The sequence below is a fragment of the Rhea americana genome, unplaced genomic scaffold (genome assembly GCF_003343005.1).
Source record: "Rhea americana isolate MKP2758 unplaced genomic scaffold, rheAme1 scaffold_329, whole genome shotgun sequence".
In the NCBI taxonomy this organism is placed as follows: domain Eukaryota; kingdom Metazoa; phylum Chordata; class Aves; order Rheiformes; family Rheidae; genus Rhea; species Rhea americana.
Genome location: NW_028186456.1, coordinates 539,293 through 567,196, shown reverse-complemented (window position 1 = coordinate 567,196; position 27,904 = coordinate 539,293). Strand labels below are relative to the sequence as shown.

General features: G+C 38.5%; 1 protein-coding gene across 6 annotated transcripts in view; it reads left to right on the top strand.

Annotated features, from left to right (window-relative positions):
• The window catches only part of CNKSR2 (connector enhancer of kinase suppressor of Ras 2), a 224,948-nt gene that overhangs the window by 10,797 nt on the left and 186,247 nt on the right, over positions 1-27,904 (top strand). For all 6 annotated transcript variants that reach the window (XM_085310881.1, XM_085310880.1, XM_085310884.1 and 3 more), the window contains exon 2: positions 26,201-26,364. In XM_085310881.1, the coding sequence (XP_085167007.1) occupies positions 26,201-26,364 (164 nt within the window). The remainder of the gene's footprint in view (positions 1-26,200; positions 26,365-27,904) is intronic.

Below are 27,904 nucleotides of genomic sequence, written 5' to 3'. Positions count from 1 at the left end.
ATTCCCCAAATATTATAGGATGTATGTATTATTCACTAGGAGAATAAAAATGAATTTTGTTGTGGAAGGCTAAAGGTAAATCGTCACTTACCAAAATTTTACAAAGTTAGTGCGTAGAAAGCTCACAGATCTTTTGTTTGTTCTRCTATGGTTGATAGAAGCTTTTCCTGTTACTTACTTGGACATCATTTGGTTTAGCTGGTCCTTCGTCCTAACCATCGTCCTTCAGCTCCCTGTCAGCCACACTGAACTGCTCCATTATGAACTGGAGGTAACTAATGCTAATGAGATATGAACGAGTGAACGTGAACAGACTGGGCAATTAGTTACTGCCTCTTCTGTTGTTATCAGATCACAGGATTTTATCAGTTTTCTGACATAGGGGGCGGTGGTATGGTTGTCTGAGCATCTGAATGCAATGGATTGTGGAACAGGGACTTGAGTTTGGAAAATACTGTGTCCTGACCGTTTTTCAACTTTGCGTATCAGTGCAAAGATAAACTGCTGTTTAGAAAAACAGGTGCTGATGGGTATAGCAGGATAGTTGAAAATACAACCTCATTGAGGGACATATTCCTTTAAGGAAACAAAAATTAAACAAAAATCAGTCTTCTAATTGAAAAAGATAAAGCAGAATAAAAACGTTGCTGTTCAGCCCCATATAAAATAAATAAAAAACTCTTTCTTTGTGAAASATTTGTTCTTCAGCTGATAATATATTGCAGACTGTGGTGAGAATGGTGACATTTTAGATTCAAATGAAAAATGGACTTGCTCATGACTCCTTAATACATATGTATGAAATCAGTTGAACTAACAGAGGCAGAATTGAATAACATCTAAGAAATGTAATGTTGTCTTGTCATTTCCTTAGATGTCCTCACTTTATACATGTTTAGTAATGTGGCCTATCTTTTACATATTATAGATAATTGACTTAAAAGCAGACAGTTCTATTTATCCTTAGAATTAAAACTGTAAATCTTAAGCCTGTACTCTCTCTTGCATTGCTCTAAAATACTGAAAGAAATTTYGTGCAGAATACTGTACTGGTAAATCTTATAAAGTCAAAATTCATCTCATGGAAGAATTAAAATGAACTACAACCTCTGAAGGAAAAGATTGATGTGTGTCAGAGTTTAGTTTAAATCAACAAAATCGTTTCTAAAACTACAAATAGATCTAATTTACTTTTGTTTTGTTAAAGAAAATCTTTGATAGTATTGAGGCAGTTCACAAAGGTTTTTTAGTTCAAATCATCTTAGTAATGTAGGATGTCATAGAGTGTACTTTCTAGAAAGAAAATGGCTAGCAGGTTATGGTAATTTAAAAATGAGTAAATAGATGCTGTAGTTTTTTTAGTACTGTGATTAGGTATTTAAATTGCAGGAGGTCATTTGTTCTTGTTTCACTGCTTACTGTTTTAAGGTTTTGTGTTGCTGTTGTGGGACAGCACAAATCCATTAAAAACCAACCATTATTGTTGAGAAAAATAAATACATGTGTGGATCCTCTAGAAGAACACATCCTGCTTTCATGTGATAAACACCATAAGGACAATTGACTTGAGTGAACTTTTGATGAATTCCTTTTAAAGTTATTATCATATGACAGATGGGAAGTAAACTAGCTAGGAGTGCACAGAGGTCRCATAAGGCCAGCTATAAAGAGTTGTCTGCCTGGCTTTTTAGTGTTTTTATTTTCCTTCCCTTAATGATTTTTTGCTGAGGCATATGTGACTTCAAGTTTGCTCTATGCTTTCTAATCCAATTGGTTTGTTTAGTCAAATGAATGTTTTTTTGTTTAGTTTTGAATTTTAGCTTTTGTTTTTAGCATTAAATGTGCATATGTAATTAGGATATGTTATTAAAGATTAGATTCTCASAATGGGATGTGTGCCAGCTCTTGAAATGAAGTCATGCTTGTCAGGAGATAGTAAATAATAAGCTTAGTAAGGTTTAAAAGATGTGTCTTGCAAAACATTAGCCCCTGTAATGAGTGCAAAGTGGCAACAATACATAAATATCAATTGTTTTTCTCCAATGGATCTATCTAAATACAAATTTTCTTAATTTGAATTAAATTTTCTTTTGCCAGTTTAATGAAACAGGCAAGAAGAGATGTTTGTCTTTTGAGAAACCACAGTTTCCCATCCTAGAACAATGACTTATTTTGAGCTGAAGGGGAACAATCCTACATTCATACAATATCTTGTAATCTTTGTTCCCCAAACCACTTTAAAAATGGGAAACGGCTGCCCAGTGAATCCCCATTCAGCTGCAAGGGGGAGTCTTGGATTCTTAGCTTTGCTTTTGAGGCTGTCTATATTCTTGTTTTTYATTTTATCCAGAACCTTTTAATACTCCCAGGAACAAGGGCTTAGAGCATACGGTTTCCCTTTGCTGTTAAATACTTTGGGCACTGTAACATGTGAACATCCTGGGTACRTGTGTGTGTCTGGTGCACCCAGGCTGGCACAAATGAGAGGTGAAAAATATGTGGCATGGGCAGGACAGCATTTGGAGACAAGGATGGGTCTGGCTCCATGCTAACTTGATCAGATAAAACTCTGTGCAATCACACTCTAAAAGATTAAAAGTGGCTTTTGATGAATGCAGTCTTAAATGCAGGCTTCTGATTTCTGTCTTTAAGCATATCAATTTTTCCATGGTTCCATGCAAAGTAACTCCTCTGCTAATAATCTGTGGAGAGGGTACTTTGGCACTTCAGGTGTGTTTCCTGGCCCTTGGGGGAAAAGAGGAGCTGAGTGTAACCCCTCTGCATAGCCTGAAACACAAGAGAAAGTGGGAGCAGGATATTAGGATGCACGTATACRACACAGAAAGTGCAGTACTTTAAGTAAAGCTGGAAAAGGAGGTGCCATGCATACACACATGTTCTCAGTCACTTTTTATTTTTGGTTGCATTATTTTGTCTTTTTTTTTCAGAATGTGTCTATAACCTTTTTTCAAAACTGCGTGTATAAAGCAAATGTTTGACTCGGGAGCCACGCAATATCACTAATGAGCAAATATTGCACTTATATTGATAAAACAAAACKAGAAACAAAGTAGTAACAAAGAATAAGCTATAAATTCAGTAATATGGGAATGCTTTCCAAGTAAGCAAAAACTACGTTTCAGCAAAAAATGCTGAAATTAGGTAGCCATTATGCAAAGTAGTGGCTTTGCATAACAACATATTGTTATGGCTACTAGYTACACTGCTGCTAGAAGCACCAACCTTTGTCTAAAACAAAAGTTATATACTCATTACTGAAAGTCATTAAAAAAACCTACATATCATTTTGTAAGAATTTTTTCCTTCTCCAGTATGAACAAAATTCCAGAAWTGGTACTCTATACTACCAACTTTTTTTCCTCTGTGGTACTGTACTCTCTGTATCTTGTCTTGTAATACTGTTTTTTGTTACTTTGGAGTTTCCTGCGTTTCAGTAGTGGGTAAAGTGGCTGCTCACCACCTTCAGTATTGCAGGAAAGTGCCCTAGTTCACCTCATTATAGGGGGAGGAAGGAGGTTAAATGCTTTATCTGATCGTTACTTTAGATGCACTGAAGCACTCCTAAATGACTGGCTTCTTTTTTTTAATGAAAGACACTTGTCTTGTAACAGCTTGATATGCCCAGCTAATTAAAAACACTCTGTTATATTACTTGCTATATATCCTGTTTAAAATGCAGAAATTGTTTGCTCTTTGGCAGATTTATTTCTTGTTGATGTTAGTTTTGTAGGATGCCTGTCTTGAATTTTATAATTTAGAAATAATAAAGCATAAAGGCATTTTATATATTTGAAAATACAAAAGTTTTTTAATCATTAATATAGAGAACATATTCAGTCKGGTTTGGTATCATTAGATGCAAATTTGTTCCATATGCATAAATACCTCTTCTTTATGGCAAGACTGAGTAGAGGGGCATTTAGTGTGACACCTTAAGCTTAAGAGTGTGTTTTAAATAAGAAATTGTTACAATATACAATATGCCTTTGCTAGCAACCTTTATAAAAGCTGTTATGCAAGAAAAATGCCCTTTTTAATGAAGAGGTAGAATTATCTAAACTTTCTTAGGCACTCTGTGTTAGCTGATGTCCTCTGATTATTTGAAGCTTGGTATATTTTTCCACTGGCCTCCTCACTGCAGTGCTTTGATTTCTTCCGTGCGGATCTAAGTGTGCACAGGTGGGACTCCAAGACTGCTGGGCTGCCTGTCACTCCTCATTTGGGATCTACAGGTCTGAAGAACTTTACCCAGCTGGAAAGCCAGATTGCCTGTTGAGATGCAGCCACCTCCTAAACAAATCAAATATACCCTGCTTTTCCTCCTCTCTTTTTCTAGTGCCAAAAGCTGTGGGGTGGACTGAGGATTAATAACCCTATTACTTTTTGTCCCAGCTGGCAAACAGTCCCTTGAAAATTTCTTTGGTGGTCATGTTGGTGCAAATTTTGTAGCACATTGAAAATTGAAAAAATTATTATCAATGTCTTAAAATTTCACAAATAAGGTTACTATTCAGTGCACTGTTGCAGAGTCTATTGGCCAAACAAGTTGGGGTTTCTTGCAAATACAGTAGTGGTAAGAAGTAAAACCAAGTGCTCAATTAAACTTTCCTCTCCCCTCCTCCAAAAAAGGGGAAGGACTGGAGAGGGGCTTGAGTGGGCCTTTTTTCTTCATCTCTGAGCAGAGAACATCTATATCCCAAGGATGCTACMGTCTGAATGGCAAAGCAGAAAAGTTGAACTCTATAAAGTTATTCAGAGGGAGAGATCTGGTAACCAAACGATAACTGTTCACAATTCCTGAGCAAACAGTAGAAGCCATCTCAATTTGCTGTCTGCTTAGCTGTTTTTCTAACTGAACGTAAGCTGAGAGAAAAGGTTTGTAATCTGTGACACTTTCCTTTGGTGAGGCTTGTTGTAGGAAACCAACTGGATATCAGTTGTCTTAGGCTCTGTAAAATGTAGCCCTGTGTAATCTAGTTTAAGTCATACATGAAAAGAGAGAGAGGAAATATATGAAAAGAAAGGCAGAAAAGAGTACTACTAGCTTTTTTTTTAATATAGAGTATCAATTAAATGATTTTGAGGAATGGGAAACTCTTTGGTATAAAACTCCTGTCTGTTATAAACTATAGGTCTGTTGTGATCTTGCTCAGTGCTTATCGCTGTTACAATGGTAAGCGAGACATTACAAGATAAATTTGTGCTCATTAAAAATCAACACATACAGCTTCAAAATCTGTTTCAGGAGGCACTTGAGGCTGTACGAGAAATCTCAGAGCGTTTTGACAAAGTGCAGATACAGTGTGTTGCCGTGGGTATGAGCAACATGATTGCCAGATTTGCATCCTGTTCACTGCAAGGTGGAGAGGGCCTCAAGTATGTGTTGCGTAGTGAGATATGAATCCGGAGCCTGGTCAAAAGAGAACTGTAATGAATTTTAAAGGTGCTCTGCAGTTGAGATTACTTCCTCTGATGAGTCTGCGTGATGCGTTCCCGTACTAAAACCAATTCAACATATCAGCGGGGGTACTGCAGGATATTCATTAATAAAAGCATAGTAGATGTTGATGTCCTTGTAAGCTCCAGGTTTTATTTTCAGCAGAATTTGTGATGGCTTTTAAGGGAATGTTTTCAATGGTGGAGTAGTTAGTGACATTCCCAAGGAAAATTTGAAATGACATCTTAGAGTCTAGGACTAAGCCCTTTTCTGTTCTAAAACTTGCATAAAAGAATTAATCGCATTAAATTGTTGAGACTGRTAGAAAAAGAAGCAAACCCATTTTAGCATAAAAATAAAGTAGAAAAATGAAATAACTAATGTGATGTGTCTTGGATAAACCATGCCACATTTTTCTTTTTTACTTCATAATGGTAACATATTATAAACATATTATAAAAAATGGTTATGGCATTTACCATATGCCAAAGGCTCTGAAGCAGCTTGCTGGGAAGAGCAGGGAGTGAAGCTTTTATGCTTTCGGTAGAGGGAGTAAAGACGGCCCTTCCAGGCTCTTGCTTTGGCCCCAGTGGAGCCAGGCTTCAAACTTGCCAGGATGTGGAGATACGCTTGGGTATGTGCGCACGGTATCCAGCATTCTTGCACTGCCGTGATGGCAGCTAGCCTCTTTTGCTTGAGGAGAAATGCATTTTTTTCTCTGTTTTGGGGCAATTCAGCTTCCACACCTTTGCTCCTGGCGAGAGCCAGCGGCTGGCGCGCGGCTGTGCCGAGGCAGAGGATGACATGTGCCCGGGGAGAAGCCCTGAGCCCCGGGGGCAGCCCTGGCGTCCCCAGCACCCCCCGGGCGGTTCTTATAGCTGTGCACCTTTCTTCTGGCATTAATGGATTATTGACGTGCTCGCCTGGGGTGAAGTTGCCCGGCACAAGGGAAACGCCTGCATCCAAGCAGTGTGTGGTGGGCCTATGAAGCTCGCAGAGAGACCYTGTGCAGGTTGGCTGGTCTGGAGAAAGCAAGGGAGTTTTAATGTTGTGTTCTTAACTAGAGGCGGCTTTCTGAAATCGGTGGCTGCCCAGGTGCGAAAGTGTGGTCTGTGTGGAGCAGAAGGAAACCAGAAAGCCTCCTCTGTAGCTAGGCATGACCTGAAACACCTGTGAGATCCTTTAAGAAGGTGATAGAAAGACTCTGTGCATCCTGGGCTTGAACCTGGGTTCTGCAATGTGCTAATTCTGACCTAAGCAAAACAAAAAAAAATCAGTGTGTTAGTTACTYAGCAGCATAGCAAGACGCTCTGTAACGACTGACATTTTTGTTGTGCTCTGAACACTTATTAGCACTTATGGTTAGTTGTTGAAACACGTTTAATCACAGTATCTTTTCTTAATGGTTCTAGTCACTAGTGCAAAGCTTGTAAAACTGCACTGTGATTAAGTGAAAAAACACCTTGTAGTTTAACTCTGTGACTTGAAATGATACAATTTTGAGTGTTTAGATTACTGGCCCAAGCACACTGTGTTTCCTTCTCCCAGAAATAATATTTTAAACTCTTGAAGTCTTGAAGTATTAATAAAATAATTCCAGATGACATGCAGAAGTCTGAAAGTCAGATCTTCTTTTACAGCCATTAAATGATTGGTCATTTTTAGTATTTCATACAAAGATGGCTATTTTTTCTCATGACTGAAACTAATGATTTCCCATCTTCCAAAGATCTGCTATTTAATGAAMTATTTCAAGCATGATACAGGATTGGTCCTATAGAGGTCACACATCCATTGAGTTGCTTGTTCTTCCATGATACTAGTTAAATATTCAAAAAAAGTTTGGAATTGATTTCTGACTAACTTAAAAAAACAAATCTCTCAATTATAAATTAAAAGAATTTTTTTAAGCCTCAGAACTCTTCAAATTACTGAAGCAGTTTTTTAATGTTTTAGCTTAATATACAAAGCTTTCCAACTAACAGTAAATTAAAATGACTAACTCCTTCAGGGGTCTGTAATTGTAGGACCTTCTCTTCAATTGAAATCTGTTCATCTGCACAAAATTGACGTTTAATCAAAATAATTTTCATTCATCTTTCTGTACTTTAAAAATTCAGAATGCGTAAAAGAACAAAGGGAAATAATCCTTTCTGCTGGCATATTTTAGAGAAAGCAGAATGGAAAGTCATGGAAAACCTCAATGATACACTGCTAATCTACCCATATCCTTCCCATTTTGCATACTAAATTACAAAGACCTGCCCCAAGACCTCTACCTGTGGTAGAGTCCTTTGCAATGAACTGTAGCTATGGGGATTTCTGTCAGCTTTACTAACAGTGAACACGTAGGTAACTGCATGCCCATGGCGATGCCTAGGCTGTGCGTGGCTGAGCAGCACGTAGCGCCCAACCTCTCTAGGGAAAAGACAAGCTGAGAGGGCAAACGCTGGTTAGGACAAGCAAGAGGAGATCTGGGGCCACGTCTTGCAGTGTCTCGCTCTGCCTTGCGGGGAGCGGGCAGACCAGCCAAACAGAGGAGCTCTGAAGAGAGGGTCTCTGACAAGTCCATGAAGATTGGTGACAGACACCCCAAGGTCCTCCCCAGCAGTAGCGTGTATGGCCCCGAGGTATCTGCTCTGCATTACTACAGGCAATATTGTGTGTCTAGGAATAGCAGTGGGTTAGTGTGAGGGAATTAGGGGTGAAAGATGGCGGATTTCTGTAGTTTAGTGTTGGCTGTTGCTCCCAGACGCATTGGTGTGGTTGGGACCTGGCAGAGACAACCTTCTTTTCCCTTGCCTCAGCCACCCGTGGAGAAAGACAGGCGACCCCAGATGATGAACACTGCAGCAGATRGTCTTGGGAGGAACTGAGACACCGGAAAATAAACCTCTGTTTCCTACCATTGCTGAAGGGTGATGTTTTTGTTGAGAAATAAGTGTAAAACCTGACCAAGAAAAACAATAGCTTTTTCTTTTTTTCCTGCATTCTGGTGAAGTACATTTTTCCGACTAGCATTTAGAGGGTGCTGAATGATGAGGATTGGATTTATGGGGAAAAAAAGTCTTCTTTTTAGAGATTAGCTTCTTTCACACAGAGGAGGAAGAACAATCTCTCTACAGGCCTGGCCAAATTGTAATCTTGGTGGTAGATGGTAGGGAAGGTAGAACCAAAGAATAAGATGGGGGCGGGGGGGGGGGGGGGGGGGGAAGGTGCTTAATGCTAGAATTACATTTTGGTTTTGTGTGTTTGACAACACAGAAAAATGTTTCGTTAAATAAAAAGGGGGGAAAAAAAAAGGGAAAAGGGACTGTAAATGCTTTACAGCCTGTGGAATCCTGAAGATAGATTTATTCTTGGCAAAGTGTTTTGAGACCTTCAGATGTTGCAAGTGCTTCTTCACAGGGTGATGCCGAGGATCTTGTCTGTTGAGATGCATTGTGGGATTTGGGCTGGAGAGCTTCCTTCTGTGTGCTATGTATTAATTTTTTACTCTTTRTGCAGAGATTAACTCCTTGAAATTGAATTACTGGTACTGCTTGTTTAAAACACTCACTGATTTGGTGGGGCTTTTTTTGTTTTTTTAATAATAGAATGAGGAAAATCTTGGGAGATCAAATTCATAACAACAGAAATCAAGTTATTCTACCAACATTAAAGCATTTCTGGATAAAAGCCAAAGATTAGAGAAATCAATAGGTGTTATGGTTGTATAAAACTATCAGAGAACTAATTTTGGAACACGTTCACATACATTTTAACATTGACTAATGTATGTGTTTAATGGAAAAAGCNTTTTTTTTTTTTAAATATCTCCAAATGTACACGCTTTTGAGATTTTCATACTGTTACAAGGTAATTACATTAATTTCAGGAGAGACTATAAAGTGCATGCTTGGGTTTGATGTTTAAACCTTCCAGAATATTAATTAAATTATTTAGTCCCTGCCTCCTAGCAACAGAATGGACACAATTCGGCAACTTTCTTTTAGAATTAGAACTTTATCTCCTAACAACAGGCAAGGCCCCTGGCATCTTCCTGCGAGGCACTTGCAACATCTTAAGGTCTCAAAGCACACACTTCCATAAAGTACTTGAGTGATCTGCTAATTTCTGTAGCAGCATTCACATGCTTGAAGTTAAAATCATTTACAGTCTGAGAAACGAGGCCCATATTTGAGAACTACTGTATAGCTGTAGTGATATCAACCTCAGAAATTTCACTCTGGGGATTTTCTGATTTCAGCTTTTCTGCTTGCGCGGCTTTAATGCCGCTTTGTGCTAGCATCTAGTATTCARTTTAAATGTAGCTAGTCACTAGTTACTTTAATAACAAAGATACTTTTCTGGGTGGCCAGTAGCTAGAAAAATAATATAATAATGAGTAGTCTTGCAAAAGTGCATTTGTATTGACACTGTTACTCTTCTTTATCTGGAATGAAATGTTTACTTCCTGAGAAGCTAAGAAAAGCATTTTTTAAATCTGTGCGCAGTCAGAAATATTTTTAGTCATTTTCWTCCAAGGCCTTTTTTGAAAATTAAACAAAAATAGTGAAAAAATAACTTATTTAAATTGTTTTAAAAGTTTGGGCATTTAGGGTGCATTTTTTTTTCCTCAGGATGGGAGGAGGCCTTCTTCAGATGATTTAGAAGATACTGCAGCTACCAACTCTCTTAGATACAAATCAGAGAAAAACTAATTAATTTACTTAGGAATATTCTTTCAAAACTCAAAAGTGTTAGTAGCTACAGCTTTAAGTTTGACTGTGAAAGCCTATAATTCTCTGTGTGCAAATTAGTCTTCTTCATCCCATGTGCAAGAAAAGAATGGGAGAGACATTTTGGGATGGAGTTCAGTAGTGTCAGGCCAAACACTGAAAGATTGTTTGCACAGCTGCATCTAAGCGGTGACCAAACTGTTAAAGAACCTAGGGGGGAAAAATGAATAGAAACTCCTGTTGGCCAGAGCACTGAATTTCCTGGATAGTGCTCAGGATGTTATGAAGTCATTGCACATGCTGGGTCAAGGTTTTTACCCATATTTTCCCCTTGCACTTGGGAATATTTCATGCTTTGCTTTTTCATAATAATATAATTGGCTTAAAGCAGCTAAACAAAATTCTGTATCAGTGAATGATGCACTGTAGTGTACGTACCTATAACTCCAATTAGGAAAACTTTCCCTGCCAGTGAGCTGATTCACTGATGGAGAGGAGACGGCGTCTGTGTATCTGTCTTGCTTCTGTGCAAATTGTAGATTATGAAACTGGACTACTGAGCAATAATTTAATCAGTAGCATCAGAAGAGCATTAAGCTCCATTAAACATTGGGTCACCATCAATGTCAGAAGAATATTAAATTATGGCTTGCAACTTAGCCATACTCATCCAAAAGGCAGTACTTAGGTTCTTGGCAGATGTATAACAGTTTATTATGGAACAGATGCTTCAGACTGAACATATGACTAAAGTGTCAAGCTGTGTCAGAAAAGATGGGCCCATCACTAACATGGTGCTTCGACTTTGTGAGACACAAGTTAARGAATGGCTCTGTACCTGAATAGTGTGAGCTAAAAGAGTTTCATTCATGTTGAATGCTTGGAAATCGAAGTCCTACTTTGTCTGCCAAGGACCGACTTAAAATACGAGTTGCTGGTATTAAAACCTTTTTTGAAAATGATGGAGATGCAGTTCTCTTCCTGGTAAGGAGGGAAAATCCCAGCAGGCTGCTCAGAATATGAATTTTTAGGTAAAAGAAACATCTTTTTCTTTCTTGTTCTGATGCACCATGATATTGCTGTCCTGATATTTGGAGGATAATTGACACCTCTACTGTGTCAGAGAGGTGAAACTAGTAGCACTCTTTCTGGGTGGTTTCACTGACGTTAGCAGCAGCTCTCATGCAGCCGTTACATTGTCAAGGGTCTTGCCAGTTTGCTGTGCGGGTCCTGCCGCTTTGGAAAGCTGTGTGCTGCAGGAGATGCTGACCTTGATACTGTTCAGGGAGACTGAGGAGGATAAGAAGGGGATGCTAGAAGAGTAATGGTTTCCCCCTTCCTGCATAGCTGCAAAGAGAGTAGGGAGGTGATACAGAAGAGAGGGAGTGGGTTGGGCTGGTAAAAGTAATAGATGTGCTGGGGAAAATAAGATGGGTTCTCCAGTTGGGATTCGTAAGAAGACTTCCCTTTGCATCTGCTGAAGGTAGTGGTTATGATTTTCATATGGGGCTATAACCACAAATTGGCCTCATAGCCTTATTGGAAGGCACTTGGCAGAATATTTCAAGGATTGCATTGTCGGTGTTCAGGTGTTACCAGCTAAATTCTTGCTGCTGGGCAAAAAACAGAGTCCTTCTCTTACTGCTGGAGTGGGCTAGAGGATGGGAGTGCTCACTCTCTGCTGAAGGAATCTAGGAAAGCTGGACATCAGGTAATAATCTTTAAGGGAGCAATCATACTGTCCGGCTGCAGGATAGACTGATTGAGGTGTTGGGGCAATGTGTTGCAAAATCACTCTACTTGAGTAAGCCTTCTTCTTCTTCTTCTAATTTTCACACTTACTAAACCCTAAAATTTAGTATGCATTTGCTTGTTAAAAAGCACTGTTCCAGAAATCTGGATGCCCTACATTGTTATGCCATTATTTTTCTTTTCAAAAATACACGAACAACTTCCTGGAATTTTAGTATTAAAAATAGTAATATTAAAGTTTCCAAAACTGTTTCTATTTTTCTCCTTATTGYAGTGATGAAATTGACCATTACGTGGAGAACCAGCTCTGAGGGGCATTTAGTAGAGCATAATCTATCATGAGAAGGGTGAATTGAACCTTATCCTTACAGCTGTAGAATTTCCGTTCCCTATCTAGAATGTTTGTTCCCTATCCTCTCCTTAGTGCTTGACTTCGCGCATATTTTATTATTTAAAAATTTATTCTATCTGAAATAGTTCAAATTGGTGAAGAGAGTTAAAAAGAATTAAAAAAAAATGTTACTGTTTTGTAACAGGAGGTTGACATGATTTATAACCACTAGGATGCATGTAATGCAATGCAAGATCAGAAAATAGCTATATAAATACATTTTTGATGGACTAGTTGGCATTTAGAAATGATAGTGGAAGTGGTGCATTTGGTACCTTAGAACTGGTAGCTGGAAATAAGTATGCCCTCTGTCTTTCAAAAATACCACCCTTTAAGTCTCACTGATGTGCAGAAAGTTTATTTTTAATGGGGCCAGGGAATTCTGTGGCAGGTGACAATGACAATTGTTTCCTTCAGCCCTATAGCACCAAGGASGGAGGCATGCAAAATCAGCCATAATTACTATGATCAAAAGCTTCTAATCTTTTCAGCCTTTACAGCTATTTGAAAGGGCATTTAACCTTAAGTTTCAGGTATACCTTATACAATAAATATAAAATAAGGATTTGCTCATACTGTAAGAACGTTAGTACATATAACAAGTCTTTTTAAACTCTGCAGAATGAAACTTTCAGAATTTTTTTCCAGTTTTTGATTAGATCTAGATCAGATATTAATGGAAATAAAATTTTACACTGATAAGCCCTTTCCAGTACTATTCAATATATATAAAGTGAGCAATAGATACCTAAATGAGCATAAGCTATTTAATGAGACATAAAAGTATATTATAAYTTGCTCTAGCTAACACAGGAAGTGTTTACAGGTTCACCTCCCAGAGATATCTTGTAGAAATGGGCAGGAATGATTGGGACACTTTATATCATGCTTGCTGATACAAATATATGCAAGTACTACCAGCCATGGATATAGTGTGTATAAAAGCATGGATTTAAAGGATGAAGATTACACAGAGAAATCTCAAGCTCAGAATGAATTTGGTAGTAAGACCCTATATGTATTTTTTTTCTGTTATTTAAAAAGCAGTAGCATCAATACAGTAGAGCTTCTGGAACTGAAGCCTAGTTAAATCTGTACCCTGATTGAGCTTGCTGAGCCTTCTGCATGGCTTGGTGCAAGGCTGTAAGTACTCTTAACGAAAACTCACCAGAGTGTCACTTTATTTTGTGTTGGCTTCTGGATGGCTCTATGTGAGTCTTAAAACCCTTGCTGACAACTCAGTTTCCACAGAGGGTGTTTGGCCTCTCTCTACAACTGCTTGGGAGGCTGGCAGCAATGTGCCTCTTCTACCTTCCCATAGGCGATATCCTAAATGTTCACTGCAGCAGCAGCAAAGTTTAGCGATTTCAGGTTTTTCTTTGGGTTTCCCAGCATTCGGMCTCTGAATTGGCTAAGCTGATGTATGTGCATGTGTGTATTAGAAAATGTTGGTAGTACTAAGGTACAGTGTTTTGCACAAATGTATGTAATGTGAAATACTAATATTTTAGGAAGTAACCTCATAGTGAGAAATAAGAAATTTGTACATATCTTGACCCATGTTTGGGAAAGAGGTTYGGGGACAGAGATTTCATACCACTAGTTTAGTGTTCTGGAGTTAATAGTTAGATTGTTACTAATTTTGTGTGATGCATGCACACATTAATCTCCACGTGTACTTTCATTTCTCTTTCCTGGGGTTATAACACTGATGAGACTTGAAAGAGACTAATATGTCACTATAGATTAATTCAGTCTTTGAAGGATCTAATTCCTAGTTACTGCTTTTTGCATATATGGATAAATTGTATGAGAAAGTGATTATGCAAAATGAGAAACTAGCTAAAGTATAACTTAAGATGTCATTTCAACAGATTCTTTGAATCTTTATGCATTTACAACATATGCAAAGCTGATAACATTATTTTAAAAAGCTTATTTCCAAAGAAAATAGCAAACTAATGAATGCATTTTCTCATGATCCTGWAGTGTGGATTGCACTCCCAATTTACAGGTTTATAGTTTGTATTATAGATTTTGCAGCATGGAATATAATATTCCTTTTTAATGAGAGAGAGAATGGAGAAGTGCAGGCGTATGAAGTTGTCCTTGTAAATGCATGTACTTTTATGTAAAGCTCTCTACTTTGGATATAATTGTCTTACCAAGAAGGTTAAAACAGAAATATTTTTGACTTCTCAACACAGACTGTATCTGTTCATAGCAGAAAGTAACATAGTTGTAGTTGCAGGGCTGTTGGTAAAGTTATYTGAACATATTCTGTGCAATTAAGGGTAATGACATTTGACTTCTGTCTCAATTCTGAARTCCTTTCTGGGAGATGGCAAATAGAGCCAACATACACTGGATATATTGCTGGTACTGGATGGAAACACACATGTGAAGGAAGAGGGATAATTTGGAACATGGATGGAAGGCATTATATAAGCACTCCCAATCAAGTCTGTCCCAGCATCATCAGCTACTGCTCTCATAGCTGTTCAGTTTTAAGTGTACCAATACTGAGGAATCACTCGTGTAACAAACTGTATAGCATTACTTTTAGTCATGACCCTGGGGCTTATGGCAGATCCTGTGGGATGGCATTACCAAGCAAATCTTGAAGGCTTATCTGAACAGATTTCTCCAGTGGTGGGAAATACTATAAAGCATTGACATAAACCAAAGTTTTGACCACTGTTTTATTATTTCTTTGGGGATGTGCTGCTCTGAATAGATAACAATCTAACGTAATATATACTTCGCAGCATAGGTGGCTTTAGCAGCAAAGAACTACAATAAAGGCTGTGGCAGACCTTTTTTGACCTTTTTTTGACCTTTTTTCGGTGTAATAGCATACATTTGACTGTGGGAAGGTGGGAGAAGAGGAGGACCCATCTGGTAACAACAGCACTGTGTTTAATGTAGCTTCCCAGAACGCCCCGTAACGATGCAAACACGTGCAGTCATTTGAAAGAACAACCAGTGCTTATTTACTTACTTGGTTACTGTTAGGGGTGTGCTTGGCATATGGAGACATCTTTTGACTGTATTATAAGTTATACTTCTTTTTTTTCCGATCAATATATKATTCATTTATATTTTTCAGTGAGGTGGGATGGTTACTGAGATATCTGGAGTACTGCTCTAAGGAAGTGATGAATATCAGAAACATAGCTTTCCCTTTCTTAAGACACTCCTACACTTATCAACAGATTTGACCAGTGATTTTAAGTTACAGATGTTTCTTTGTCATGTAGAGGGGGTGTACAGCTCTTTCTGCCCACAGTCGTAAAACCGTCCCAAGTCTCAAACTGTGCTGAATTGTGCTAACTTCTGTGAAAGAGAACATGGAGCCTGGGAATTGCATGGGCGTTGCAAGAAAGAAGAATTAATGGGAGTTCACTCAGAGTTTGAAGAAGCTTTCACTCCTGCCTGCTTGCTGTAGGCTTGGACACTCAATGGCTTTGCACTTCCGACAGTTATATGTGCTAGTGTGAAGCACAGCTGCAAATAATCATGGGAGATAGTGCAAAGCGCTGGAAAATTGGACTTTCRTATCTTAAGTCCTAAGGGAATGTTTCAGCCTTATCGTCACTTCTAAACTATTAAAGAAGCCAGTACCCCACCTATGCAGACAAAGCCTCCTCTCCTCAGGGGAAATGGTGGTTGCATTGCAACGCCCACAGTCATGCTTGGGTATCTGAGTTTAGCATTGCTGTGTGGTGCAAAATGGTTGAGCGGGCAAGTACAGTGCATTAACGTAATCACCGTCAGAGGCGCAAAGCTGTGGCCCCACGGCTGCAGCAGATCTAGGGCTAGTTTGCTTCAGGCAGACTACACACACTCTCTAGCTGTTTCCAGCTCCCTTGCAATGTTATATTGGTGGTGCTCTTGAATCTGGCTGGTATCAACTTCAGCTTTTTTTAGTATTGTTAGTGCTTGCTGCTTACTGGAGAGATGCGATGGAGAAGTAATAAAGCTGTATGCTGCTGCATGGGCAGTTTTTCCTCTCTGTGTAAACTAGTGGTGTGCTCTTTTCGTTTGCAGGTACCAGAGTATTATATTCTTGGTGAATGTCCAGTTTAGCAATAGACTACATTTTAACCTTGTACAGTTGCTTCCCACTGGGGCAAAGATACACCTCTAGGAACTGGAAAGTCAGAAGAACACATGCTGAGAAAAAATTCTTGTTTTGCTCTTTCATATATTGCTTTATGTTTTAGGGGGCACTAATTAATGATAAAGTTACTCCTTATAATCTAATGCTTATAATCCTGGTAGTAAGTTCATAGAAAGTCTCAGATACCATAGTGTTAGTGATGTAGACAGTAATATAGGACTAAAATGGAAGTGTCTGAAATTAAAACAAAAATGCACAGCAAAAGAGAATTATCTTACAAAACACAAAATATATCTTAGTGAATGGCATTTATAATTGCAATTTTATAATGATTATTAAGAAATGCTTGTATGTTAAGATAATTAAATGTATTCTAGTATGCATGTGATAATTAGACCAGACTTTGAGGAAAAAGTTAAAGATTGATTGGACCCAAGAAGCCCTCCTTTTTTATGAGGTGATCTGTAAATTCAAGCATACATGAAGAAAGAGAAGGAGAGCGATTGTGTTAGTATGTGAAGATTTTATAAATTTTATACATTGAGTTATGAGGATGAATACACACTTTCTCCCCCCTGTTCCTGCCCGAGGTCCCTACAGTTGGACACAGTAGTGTTTATCTGCAGTAAATGCATACATTGCTTTGATTAGCTTTATTTGAGGGATTCCTGATTTTTAATGATGCTATGGGTTGTTTGGCAACCTCCTCTCTCTTCCACTAGCAAAGAGATTTCCGCTGCCATTATCTGCCACACTAACTTTTCAGCTTACTTCAGCATTTCTAGTGTGCAAAGGCCACAGCTGTAGTTGAACAATRTAGTCATTGTAATCCAATAATAAGAGTCCTAAATATAACAATAATTATAGCATCTTGCATTGAGAACAATATTGATAATCAGGGATACTGATCCTTGAGTTCCACAGAAATATAGCTAGACATTGGATGCTGCAGTATCATCCATCTTTTAAGATCTCAAAATACTTAGCAAAACTTTGTATATGCTTTTGCAAAGATTTGGCTTTACTATACAGATGGGCATAATGGAAACAAAAAGCACTCYGAGAAATATGAATGATTTCACTTATCAACAACTGAATAGAACCCTTCAGATTTTATTCTTGTAATTAACAAGTGTAACTTTCCATTAAAAGAACCCTGATTGTAAGTATTCCAACATGGGCCATTTTTACTGAGAATGTGTTCTACTAGCCACTGGCAGAATTTGTACTCAGTTCAGTCTTGTGTATCTTTAAATTTTGTGTAGCTTTAGTTAATGTGTAAGTACACTTCCTGTTTCTCCTCCTCCTGTGGTTATTTCATGTCTTTTTTAAACCTTTTAGAAGTTTGTCAGTGTGAAAATCTTTATAAAGTACTAGAACTATTGATCCATTTAGCCTTAATGTTTCTGCATTTTTCTGATGAACAAAACTCCAATTTATTGCAAACGCTCTCAAATAATGAATATTTATCCACATCTCATTAGAGTTCACAAACATGAAATGAAGACTGTATCTGTAGGTACAGAAAGAGCAGATGCTTTAGAGTCATAGAACAGGATTTTATTTCAAATTGGAGGATTAGTATTAGCTTGGGGCAGTACTTCTTGCACTCTCAAACTTCTCTTTCAATCCCTGACGCTGCCCCAGTCATACTCTCCTGATCCCTGKTTTTCCTTCTGGCATAAATCCATCTCCTTATTCTTCGGTAACTTTTCCTCTTGACCAGCCATATGCCCTTCTCCTGGCAAAGATCATAAAAATTAAGGGAGTAGAGTGCAAGATCAAAAAAAGAAGAATTTTTATTTCTGTTCCTCATGTTATGCACCTCTTCAGCAGTCCACTGTGATGCCTTGCTTATTTACCTTGCTGCTGTGCATTGTACCTCTGGCCTAGTAGCCAGTATCATTTTATAACACCTTTAGCAGAGGCTGAATTATGRTTATGTCACTTGTTCTCACATTCAAATCTTGTCATTTGAGTTCTTAATTCTACAAACTTAACAAGGTTTTCTGAATGTACCGTATTTCCAGTGGAAATAAAGCTTTTTTTAATACACTATATTTTTCTTTCATTGTCTAAGAATGTGCAATTTTTGGTTAGCAGTACCTTTCAGCTTTCAGCTTAGTTTTTACTATCAAGAGTTAAAGATTACTAAGAAAATACATCTGTCCTAAATCACACTGGAAAAATGTGTATTCTTATACTGTATTCTATGAATGAGTGTGTTATGCTTGAAGGAGTAATTATTCTTCTCAATCATTTTTAATGCTAATATTTAACAGTTTGGGAATTTTATTGGAATCATATATATGGTGTGTGTGTGTGTGTGTGTATACATATATATCATGTATGTATGCGTGTGGGGAAGAGAGAGAAAGAACATGAACGAAATGTGGATTTTCCTATTCTCCTCTCTGGCACTCTGGTGCCCAGGGAGGAAACCTGCCTGCCTATCCCAAAAGGGAGCTGCTGTGGCACAGAGAGCTGCCAGGTGTGTATGTACCCAGGAGTAGCTGCCTGACTGAGCTAAGAAGTGAAGGAAACCTCTCCCGATTGACTGTCCTGCTCTTTGACATAAGGCTAGCTTGCAATTTGGTATGATTTAAGCAAATGCATCAGTAGCATACCAGTTCCATCTTAATAAAGCTTAGATGCAAGTGCATAAATCATGGCACAGGATTTCGTTTACCAGAAATTTAACTGAATACTTAAGTCGGAAAAATGGTATGTGACATGAGTGGACCTGTCTGCTGCTTCTAAGATGGCCAGTTGTTAAAGCAGTTGGCTTAAATTTAATGCATATTTAATAGTGAGCAAGAAGAAAGCAACCAAGATTTTCTCTGCACTTTTCACATTTTAATGGTTTCTTCCATCTTGTTTGTTTAGGTAAAAATGTTGTAAGTAATTGTCAGTTTACAGACTGAAATAGCTTCGGGTAGTGCTATAGAAATGTCCAGCTTATATTAAACTCCAAATTTTCTTTTCATGCCTTGTGAATTTCTGTGCTATAATCTGTGGCCAGAATTTTCTAAGGCATAAAACTGAGGAAGCTGAGGTACGGCATAGTCATTCTGTCCTGGCTGAAAGATAACATTGGCTTGTCTGCTTTATGTATAAACAAACAAAAAGCCCCAAACCTGACACTTGCTTTTAAAAAGGTTTTGCCTCTTTCCTTCCTGTGAAAAGTTATTCCCTGTATTGTCTATATTGCTCTTCAGTAAATGTTGGGTTTACAGGACAAGGACTTGCCAAGGGAAGTCATCTACTTAGAGACTCATTCTGATTTACCATAAAAATATACTCTCTTGTCAAAGTTTCAGATATGATAGTTAAACCCATAATGTTCATAATCTTTCCTTTAACCCAAACTAAAAAGAACAAATGGTGAGGACATAAGCTCTGTTATTTATTGCAGTTTTCCAGTCTTAAGGCAAGCATACCTTTGCCACCAAATTGGAGAATAATATTCTACCTAGATACTACTCTTTTTAGAGATGTATCTTCTCATATATATCTGAGTAGTTGATCAGAAACTGGAGTTCAGATCTAGATGTAGAAAAAAAACTGTTTTTAAGACTTTTTAGAGGTGCACTGTTCTCATAAAGAGACATTTACAAACTGATTCATTTAATCTTTAGTCGTGTTTTAATTTTCAAGGAAAACGTGCAGCTTTGCTATAGCTGAGATATACTATCATTGTACTTTCATATGTACAATCTGCATTTTAGATAGCCATTGCTGTTACTTCTGTTACTTAAAAGTAAGTGGATATTGACCCAGCAAATACCTCACTTTTGACAGAGGTGTTCTCCTAGGGAAAAAGAGGAGGAGAAGAGGAACTTCCTTGCAGAAGAGGAACAGATGGTACCTGAAAGGAGAGTGTCAAGGGGATGGGGACAAACTCTTTTCAGTTGTCCCATGTGACAGGACAAGAGGCAATGGGCACGAAGTGAAGCACAGGAAGTTCTGCCTGAACGTGAGGGGGAATTTCTTCACGTGAGAGTGATGGAGCACTGGACCAGGTTGCCCAGAGAGGTTGTGGAGTCTCCTTCTCTGGAGATCTTCAAGGCCCGCCTGGATGCAACCCTGTCTAACATGCTCTAGGTGACCCTGCTGAGCAGGGAGGTTGGACTAGATGATCTCCAGAGGTCCCTTCCAACCTTACTGATTCTGTGATTCTATGACTGAGGCATTAGAGCCTGAGGATATATTTAGTGAAGAGAGTAATTTTATTCTGAGTTCCTTTGACTTACCACAGATGTGCGTAGCCTGTTTTAATGCTGAATTACAGGGTTGGTTTGTTTGCTTGTTTCAGAAGATAACCTGTGGGTTATGTACATGAAAATACCTCAGAGAGATCACAAACGTGCAATTGTATTACTAGTTAGAAGACTGCAAGCATGGAAGCCTGCTCCAGAGAGCAGCATGGTATCTTGCAATCTTATTCCTGAAAAATTTTATTACCAAAAAAAAAAAAAAAAAAAGAAAGAAAAGATTAAACATTTCCTGGCATTTCCTGATCTGTTTCTCCTGTGTTGTTGTAATACTGGGAATTCACTGCCTAGAAGATCTGCCAATATCACATCAGTGAGCCATTACGGGAGTTACTGTTCATTTAACGAACTCTGATTTGGTGCACACAAGGCAGTACTCAGTGACAGGCTTGGGAAAAAAAAAACCCAAAGGCCAGGGTATGTTTCATTTGTAAGAGGAACTTTCCTAGAGAAGTCTTTTTTAGTGTTAAACACATTGGCGTTTGAGCTGTTTCTTTTGGAGGAGCATTGCTATTCTTTTTGCTCTTGTTTTTATTTGTTTAGTCACACAGACAAGGTAGAACTTGCTTCAAACTTAATGAGAAGAGTTGCTCCTTTTCTGTTAATGCACAGAAGAGTAAATCTGGGTATATAACACCTCAGTGTAACACCTCCAGCTGACAAAAATGTACTGTGTCTTAACATCTGCTCTTCTAAGCCTCAATGAAACCGCCCAGGCAACGAGTGTATAGTGGGATCTGGACACTGCTGACAAACTCCATGGCTGTTAGCTCTGGTAGAGACATCCTAATGGGGGAATGACTCTTGTGTAAGTAATGGCCTTGGGAATCTCTGCTAATCATGAGCACAATAAAAGGACTATTCTTCTTTAGAAATGGAAAAAAAAATGAGATTGCATAGTGTTTCTTTTAAAGACCAGATCTAAAAGGAAGAAGAGTACCATCATATGATTTTACATTAACCACTCATATTAATGGAGCATTTGTTCCTTTACATATACCTGCAAAATCCTTGGCAAGAGGGGAGGATTGTGTGTGCATAGGTGTTTGGGGAGGTGTTCTTTGCTGTTGAATATGAGACTCTGACTTGCCATCCCGAAATGTGTTTGATGTACTATGGGGCCTTAAGCAGCCAGAATATAATGACTAACCTGAATTTTGGAAACAGGCCACTGTTTCTGAGATATCCAGGACTGCTAAACACTGGGCACCTGCAATCACACCCATGGCCGGGAACAAGGGAGAGTGCATCAAGTCAAGTTGCTTGCTAGGGTTGCTGCAGTGCCTGAGCTGTATGACGGCTGTGGATAGGAGGGCATCTGGGGGTAGAAGAGGAGCAGAGAGTGACAATTAGAAAAATTTCTTACTGCAGCAAGGCTGGGAAGGATGGATTTACAGAAATCATGTAAGACAAGAGCGCTCTGAAGAAGACTGTGCTTCCCTGGTTGGCTTTTCCATGTAGGGCTCTTGAAGTTGGCACCTGAAATTGCTGGGTACACCTTGTCCTGTCCCAGGTTAAATGGATTTATCAGCCAGGACCATGCCTCCCCTGCCATTCCCCTCCTGCTGCTCTGAAAGCAGCAGAGATTCACTGGGCACGGTCGAACAGTCCTATCTGCTGTGGCTTTGGGGCACAAAAGGTGTAGATGAGGAAAGCTGGCTGGCTTTTTTATTATTTCTTATCTGTGCATGATTTTATTTACAAAAAATATTGCTACTCTTTAATTAAGGAATAGAAGGACAGAAATAAATTACTTTCAAAAGGATATTCTATTTAGGGAGTAAGAGGAAATAATTGTGGCAAGCTATTCTGAAAATGTCATGCAATCTACATTTAAATTGTTTTGTTCTTTTCTGGATGTGATTTTTACGAAACTGGTGAGTCAAGCAATTGTCAGTAATATTTTTGTTTTCTTTAGTTTTTTTCTTACCTTGTATGTATGAACTGTGTGTATCAATTTGTACTACAGCTGAGTAACAAAAACACATAAACAGCAGAAGGGGGAAGAGTATTGGCTTTAATTAGAATTAACTTAGAGTAAGTGTTTATTAAACCTGTCTATCATGTCTCCTTCTGGATGTGTGTTACTAGTCTTTCATGATAGCAATTTTTTTTAATCTGATGACGTTGAATATTTTAACTTTATTATTCTTGTCCAGTAGTGTATGTAAGCAATGTGGGACTTAGGTTCAGGAATATCAGAAGTATTTACAGCTTTCTTTTTTTAGCAAAGCCACGTCTATTGTCTATTTTTAATACATTTTTAGATGAAGTGTTTTAGGTATTGTCAAGAATATTAATTTTCTTTCAAAAAATAGATGCCGTTATACATGAGACTGCACATGTAAACTAATTCATGCAATTAGTTTACTAAATGAGAAACTTAGGCTTAAAAGAGCTTCTGGATAAAAAAAATGTACAAACATGGATAAATCAAGAAGGTTCATGTGGGATACTTTGAGGTGATGGTACTATGTGTGTGTGAACAAGTAAAATGGATTCAAAGGAGCTTAAGGAAAATTATTTCTGTGCACAATTTATACTTTAAATTTTATGTCCAAATGACTTTTTATAGATCTGGGACTTGGTAAGTGGCCTTTCTTCCAGGTGTCAGGCAGAAATGATTGGTTACGTTTAGTAAAGCAGTGCCTGACTTTTATTGCTGCTTGTCTGTTTGCTAATGATAATGAGTATTGCCTAGTATGTAAGAGAGAGATGGCAGCATTTGGATGAACTGAGGGCTGTCGTCGCAATGCCTCGGGAACGTGCAGGACTCGTGCTCTTTGACGTACTCCAAAGCAGTGGTGCCTAAGCAGAAGGAAATTAAGATCCTTCTCTTCTACATCACAGAACTTCTACAGGGACACTTTACTTTTGTTTAACAAGCAGTTCCAGGGCCAGAGCGGCAGTAACCCTTACTTAAGTGTAAAGAGGATAATATCAAAGGTGCCGAGCATGTGGTGACACCCCAGAAAGCAGCAGGCCATATTGTTTTGGCCTCTGTAAGTGCTTCTGTCTTCTTTTCTGTTACTGTGTTTGGCAACCAAGTCATTTTAGAGGTCAGTCTTGGTGGCTCTGACGATTCAGTTTTCCCTTCTATAGGGGAATAAAACTTAGGAGAAATACAAACTTCAGTAGATTGTTGTTCTTACTGAGAGTTTAACAGTTTCTACTTCCCATAGGGGAGAATTCTGGAACAATTTTTAGCTCCTCACAGGCTGGCCGTACCCATCAGAGAGCTAAACTGCATGGCAACATGTAATACATGATCAGACCTGGATCACCATTTTTGTGCTCTGTTAATATATTGTAAAGGAGTACATGAATAATTTGAGCAGCTATTTAATTAGAGGGGGAAATAAGTAGAAAACGTGGCACAAAATGCCTGATTAATGACTTGTAAGTAGCTTTGTTTCAGCAATGGGAAATTTTGTGGCAGGCTGTAGGAGATGGTCAGGTAGGCAGAGGCTGCTGAAATTAGGGACCGGATAAAGAGAATTTCCTATGTCTTGGGCTTCGGGTGTTTTATTTACAGTATGTTTGCAAATGGTTTAGGTTTTGATGCATGAATTCTAAAAATTAAAGCCACATGAAGATTACATTGGTGTATGTAGGGGTTAGTGTGACGTAGCAAGGGCAAAGCATGTGCTACATGTGCCCAAGGACCAAGTCTGGAGTGGCAGGCTCACCTGGCAGTGGGGCGTTCCTGCCTAGAGTGCCAATATTTTCTTTGTGTGATTCTCTTTGGAGATGTGGCTGCACCCTAAAGGGAGTGGAAGAGAACCTCAAAATGCTACAAAGCCACCTTTAGAGACACTTCTGCTATAAGGTGGGACTCTCGTGAGTCTCCTGCTCAGCAGTTAGATGGGTCCTTTTTCTTCCACATATTTTCAGATTCTCTGGCATTTTGATTAGGAAGTGCAAGTATTCTTACTTCCTTACAAGCTAAAGAGCAGATTCCTTCTCATCATTGGGGAAAAAGATATGTGCTGACTGTGGCCAAAGACAGCCACCAGGGAGGTAGTATCTTTCAAGATACAGCTAAATTAGTATATTCTAGGCTTCATCAAATATTGCTGCTCAGTAGCGATTATGCTCATCCATCAGACGGCATTCAGTTCCACACAGATTTTAGTGTGCAACCCTGCAAATCCTCATCCATGATGCAGGCATGTGCTGCAGAGCTTCCCTCTGCTGTTCTAGCCCTCTTAGGCATAGATTGCAAGGGAAGAAATGCAGGACAGATTGGCTCAACTTCTCCTGTGCTTTTTGCCCGAGGCAAAAACATGTAGTCAGCTACATGTCGTTAGACCGACACGCAAACTGAAAGCTAGAGCAGGGGTGGCCCAACTTTCCCCAATACCTATCTACTGCTTTCCCCAAACCAGGACCAGATGCTGTACAAACCTCTATTCATCTATGTCCTGGACAGACAAGTTGCATTCACTTTTAAGGTCTCTTTTGGCATAATGTACCTGTTTCTATTCCCCAATTATACTGTTCTGAAGGATATCTTGGATCTTGATTTAAATGGCTTTTCATGTTCAGTAAACTTTTTTCTGTCACTAGTGACTGCATACAGTCTCTGAATTCAGATACAATGAGCTGGTCTGCTGCTGTAGATGTGAGCTCAGTTTATGCATTGCAGTGCTGTTGCTTTTCTTGTTCTCCAAAGCCCTTTGCATTCTGTGCTGGAGGCTAGTGTGATCTGTGAACTGTCAAGCAGCTCAGTCTGGTACATATGTTCTTGGGGGAGGAGAGGTGCGACGCTATGATGTGGCACTACCATTTTGTGTGTCACTTAATGAGGCAGCGTAGTCAGGAGTCCAGCAAAGAGGCATGTTTCTAGCTGTGGACATCTCCAGCAGGCCCTCTTCGTCATGTGACCTACTATGCCAGAGGCATGGTGGGAGAGAGGTTAAGAAGCGCTGAGATAGTCACTGCTGGTTGTGTAGTATTAAGCATTCTCCCTCTCCCTTTACCTCTTAGAACTTCTCTGGCACAAATGTTTTCCCTTGTTTCCAGTATCATGCAGTGCTCCAGTAATTAATAGCATCTGTTGATATGTTGCCCCTGGGGATGGCAGTAAGTCATTCTTCCCTCGTTCCCTTGTTCTCCTCACCCATCCCTGATGTAACAGAGGCATTGCTAGCTTACTTATTCTCAGGAGGCTGTCAGATATGCATTCATGACACAGTATACTACAAAAATTCATGGCTTTGTTTTGGCTTCAGGTGCAGTAGGTATTGTCCAGAGGTAGAAAAGGCCGTGAAGCCACCCTTCTTCTCCATATATTATGGTTTCAGGGTACCATAAAATTGTATTACTTGCATATATAACGTTTATATATTTTCTTTCAAATTATGGCAAATATCTTTTGTTGGCTTGATTTTTGGTTCCAGTCCAATTTGATTCATCTCCTTATACCAGTACAAAATGTTGCTAACTTTCCTCTTTCTTTTTCTCCTCCTGTTTCGGCAGGTCTGGATGACTGTCTGCAGCAATATATTAAGAACTTTGAGAGAGAGAAGATCAGTGGTGACCAGCTACTACGTATTACTCATCAAGAACTGGAAGATCTTGGTGTGACACGAATTGGTCATCAGGAGCTTATCCTGGAAGCTGTAGACTTGCTCTGTGCACTGGTAAACATCCAGGGGTAAAAGGGGAGGGAGCGAACAGTGCTGTAAATATTCACAGTTTGAGTATTCGTATTTCTGGTCCTAAAGACTATCCAAGTAGTTTGACAAAGTCTTGACATGTAATTTATAAACAATTTAACATTCTAAACCTGGAGGCAAGGTAAAGAATGGTATCTACTGATAAGATGTTTGTTACATAATTTGGTATCAGAGATTAAGGTTTATATCTCTGTCTTTATAGAAGAAAAGCCTATCTGAAATCACAAAATAGACTAGACTGTGTTTGGTTTGGAATGTAAAATAGTTATTTGTTTGAATGCAATAACTGGGTGCCAATTGCCCTTTACAAACAAAATGTCCTGATGTTAACCACGTCATTTTTCACTGATCCTTTTATACAATTTCTCAGAGTATTACAAGCTATGTTTTAGATTATTATTTGCACTTGCTGAGATAGCTGCCTTATTTCACATTAGAAAGGATTAAATACTGAAATAATTATCTGATATGTAAATAATATATACATCTCTGATGAAGTATAGAGAGGGATTTTGGAAATGGTCTTTTCAGCCACATTGCGTCATGGAAAACTTGGATTATCCCTTCTGTGAAGGGTGTGGGCGGTGACTTCACTCTTCTTAGGAATTTTTTTGTGTGTGACAGTAAAGATTAATGATAGATTGGGCACACTGCATTCTCAGCTGTGGGAAGGATTGTGAGCAGCTCTGCTAAGATATACTTGACTGCCTGAAGTGGTGCTTTACAGATTTTTAATACATACTACTTTTCCAAGTTTCAGAAACAGCTTTAAGAAAGCTGAATCCTAGTTGAAGAAATCAGAGATGGTAAACTGAAAGACTCTTCAGAAGCGCTCATATTCTCAGTATGCAGAAGCTTTTCTGAATATCCTGTTGTTGCATCTTTGGGACCTACATGTGGGAGTAATGAAGAAAAGAGAACAAAAAAAATAAATAAAAAATATAAAAGGAAAAGTAAATAAGGGGATAGAAGCTTTTCCATAGAGGAAGATGTTTGACTTTAAACATAGATTTTCTCCTTTAGAGCAGTACTACTGTTAATAATGTTGTGAAGCGGCTCAATGAAATAACTCATTTTTTTGTTTTTTAAATAATAGAAAGGGAATTCTAAAAAAATACTACTGTTATACAAGGGAACATACAGAGAGTTAGTTTCAAAATATTTTTTATCAGCTAGTGCAAAAGGAAACACAATAGAAAGTAAATATTGTAATTAATTCAGACAAAAATCTAAGTTAGTGTGAACATTGATGACTTCTTTCTAGGCACATGAGGGAGAAAGATTGTAGCTCTTTCAAAAATAACTTATTCGAGGAAAATCCTTGTTTATTTAGCTAAAATGTGAGGTTTTTTCCCCCCGATATATAGTTACATCTGTTATCTTTAGACAAACAGACATATCTTATATTTGTAGCTCCCTTATCTGGGCAATAGTATGGAATTAGGTTATATTTAAAATAAAGAATTTGTAGTGAAGGCTAAAACTGCCTGCTTAATTCGTGCAA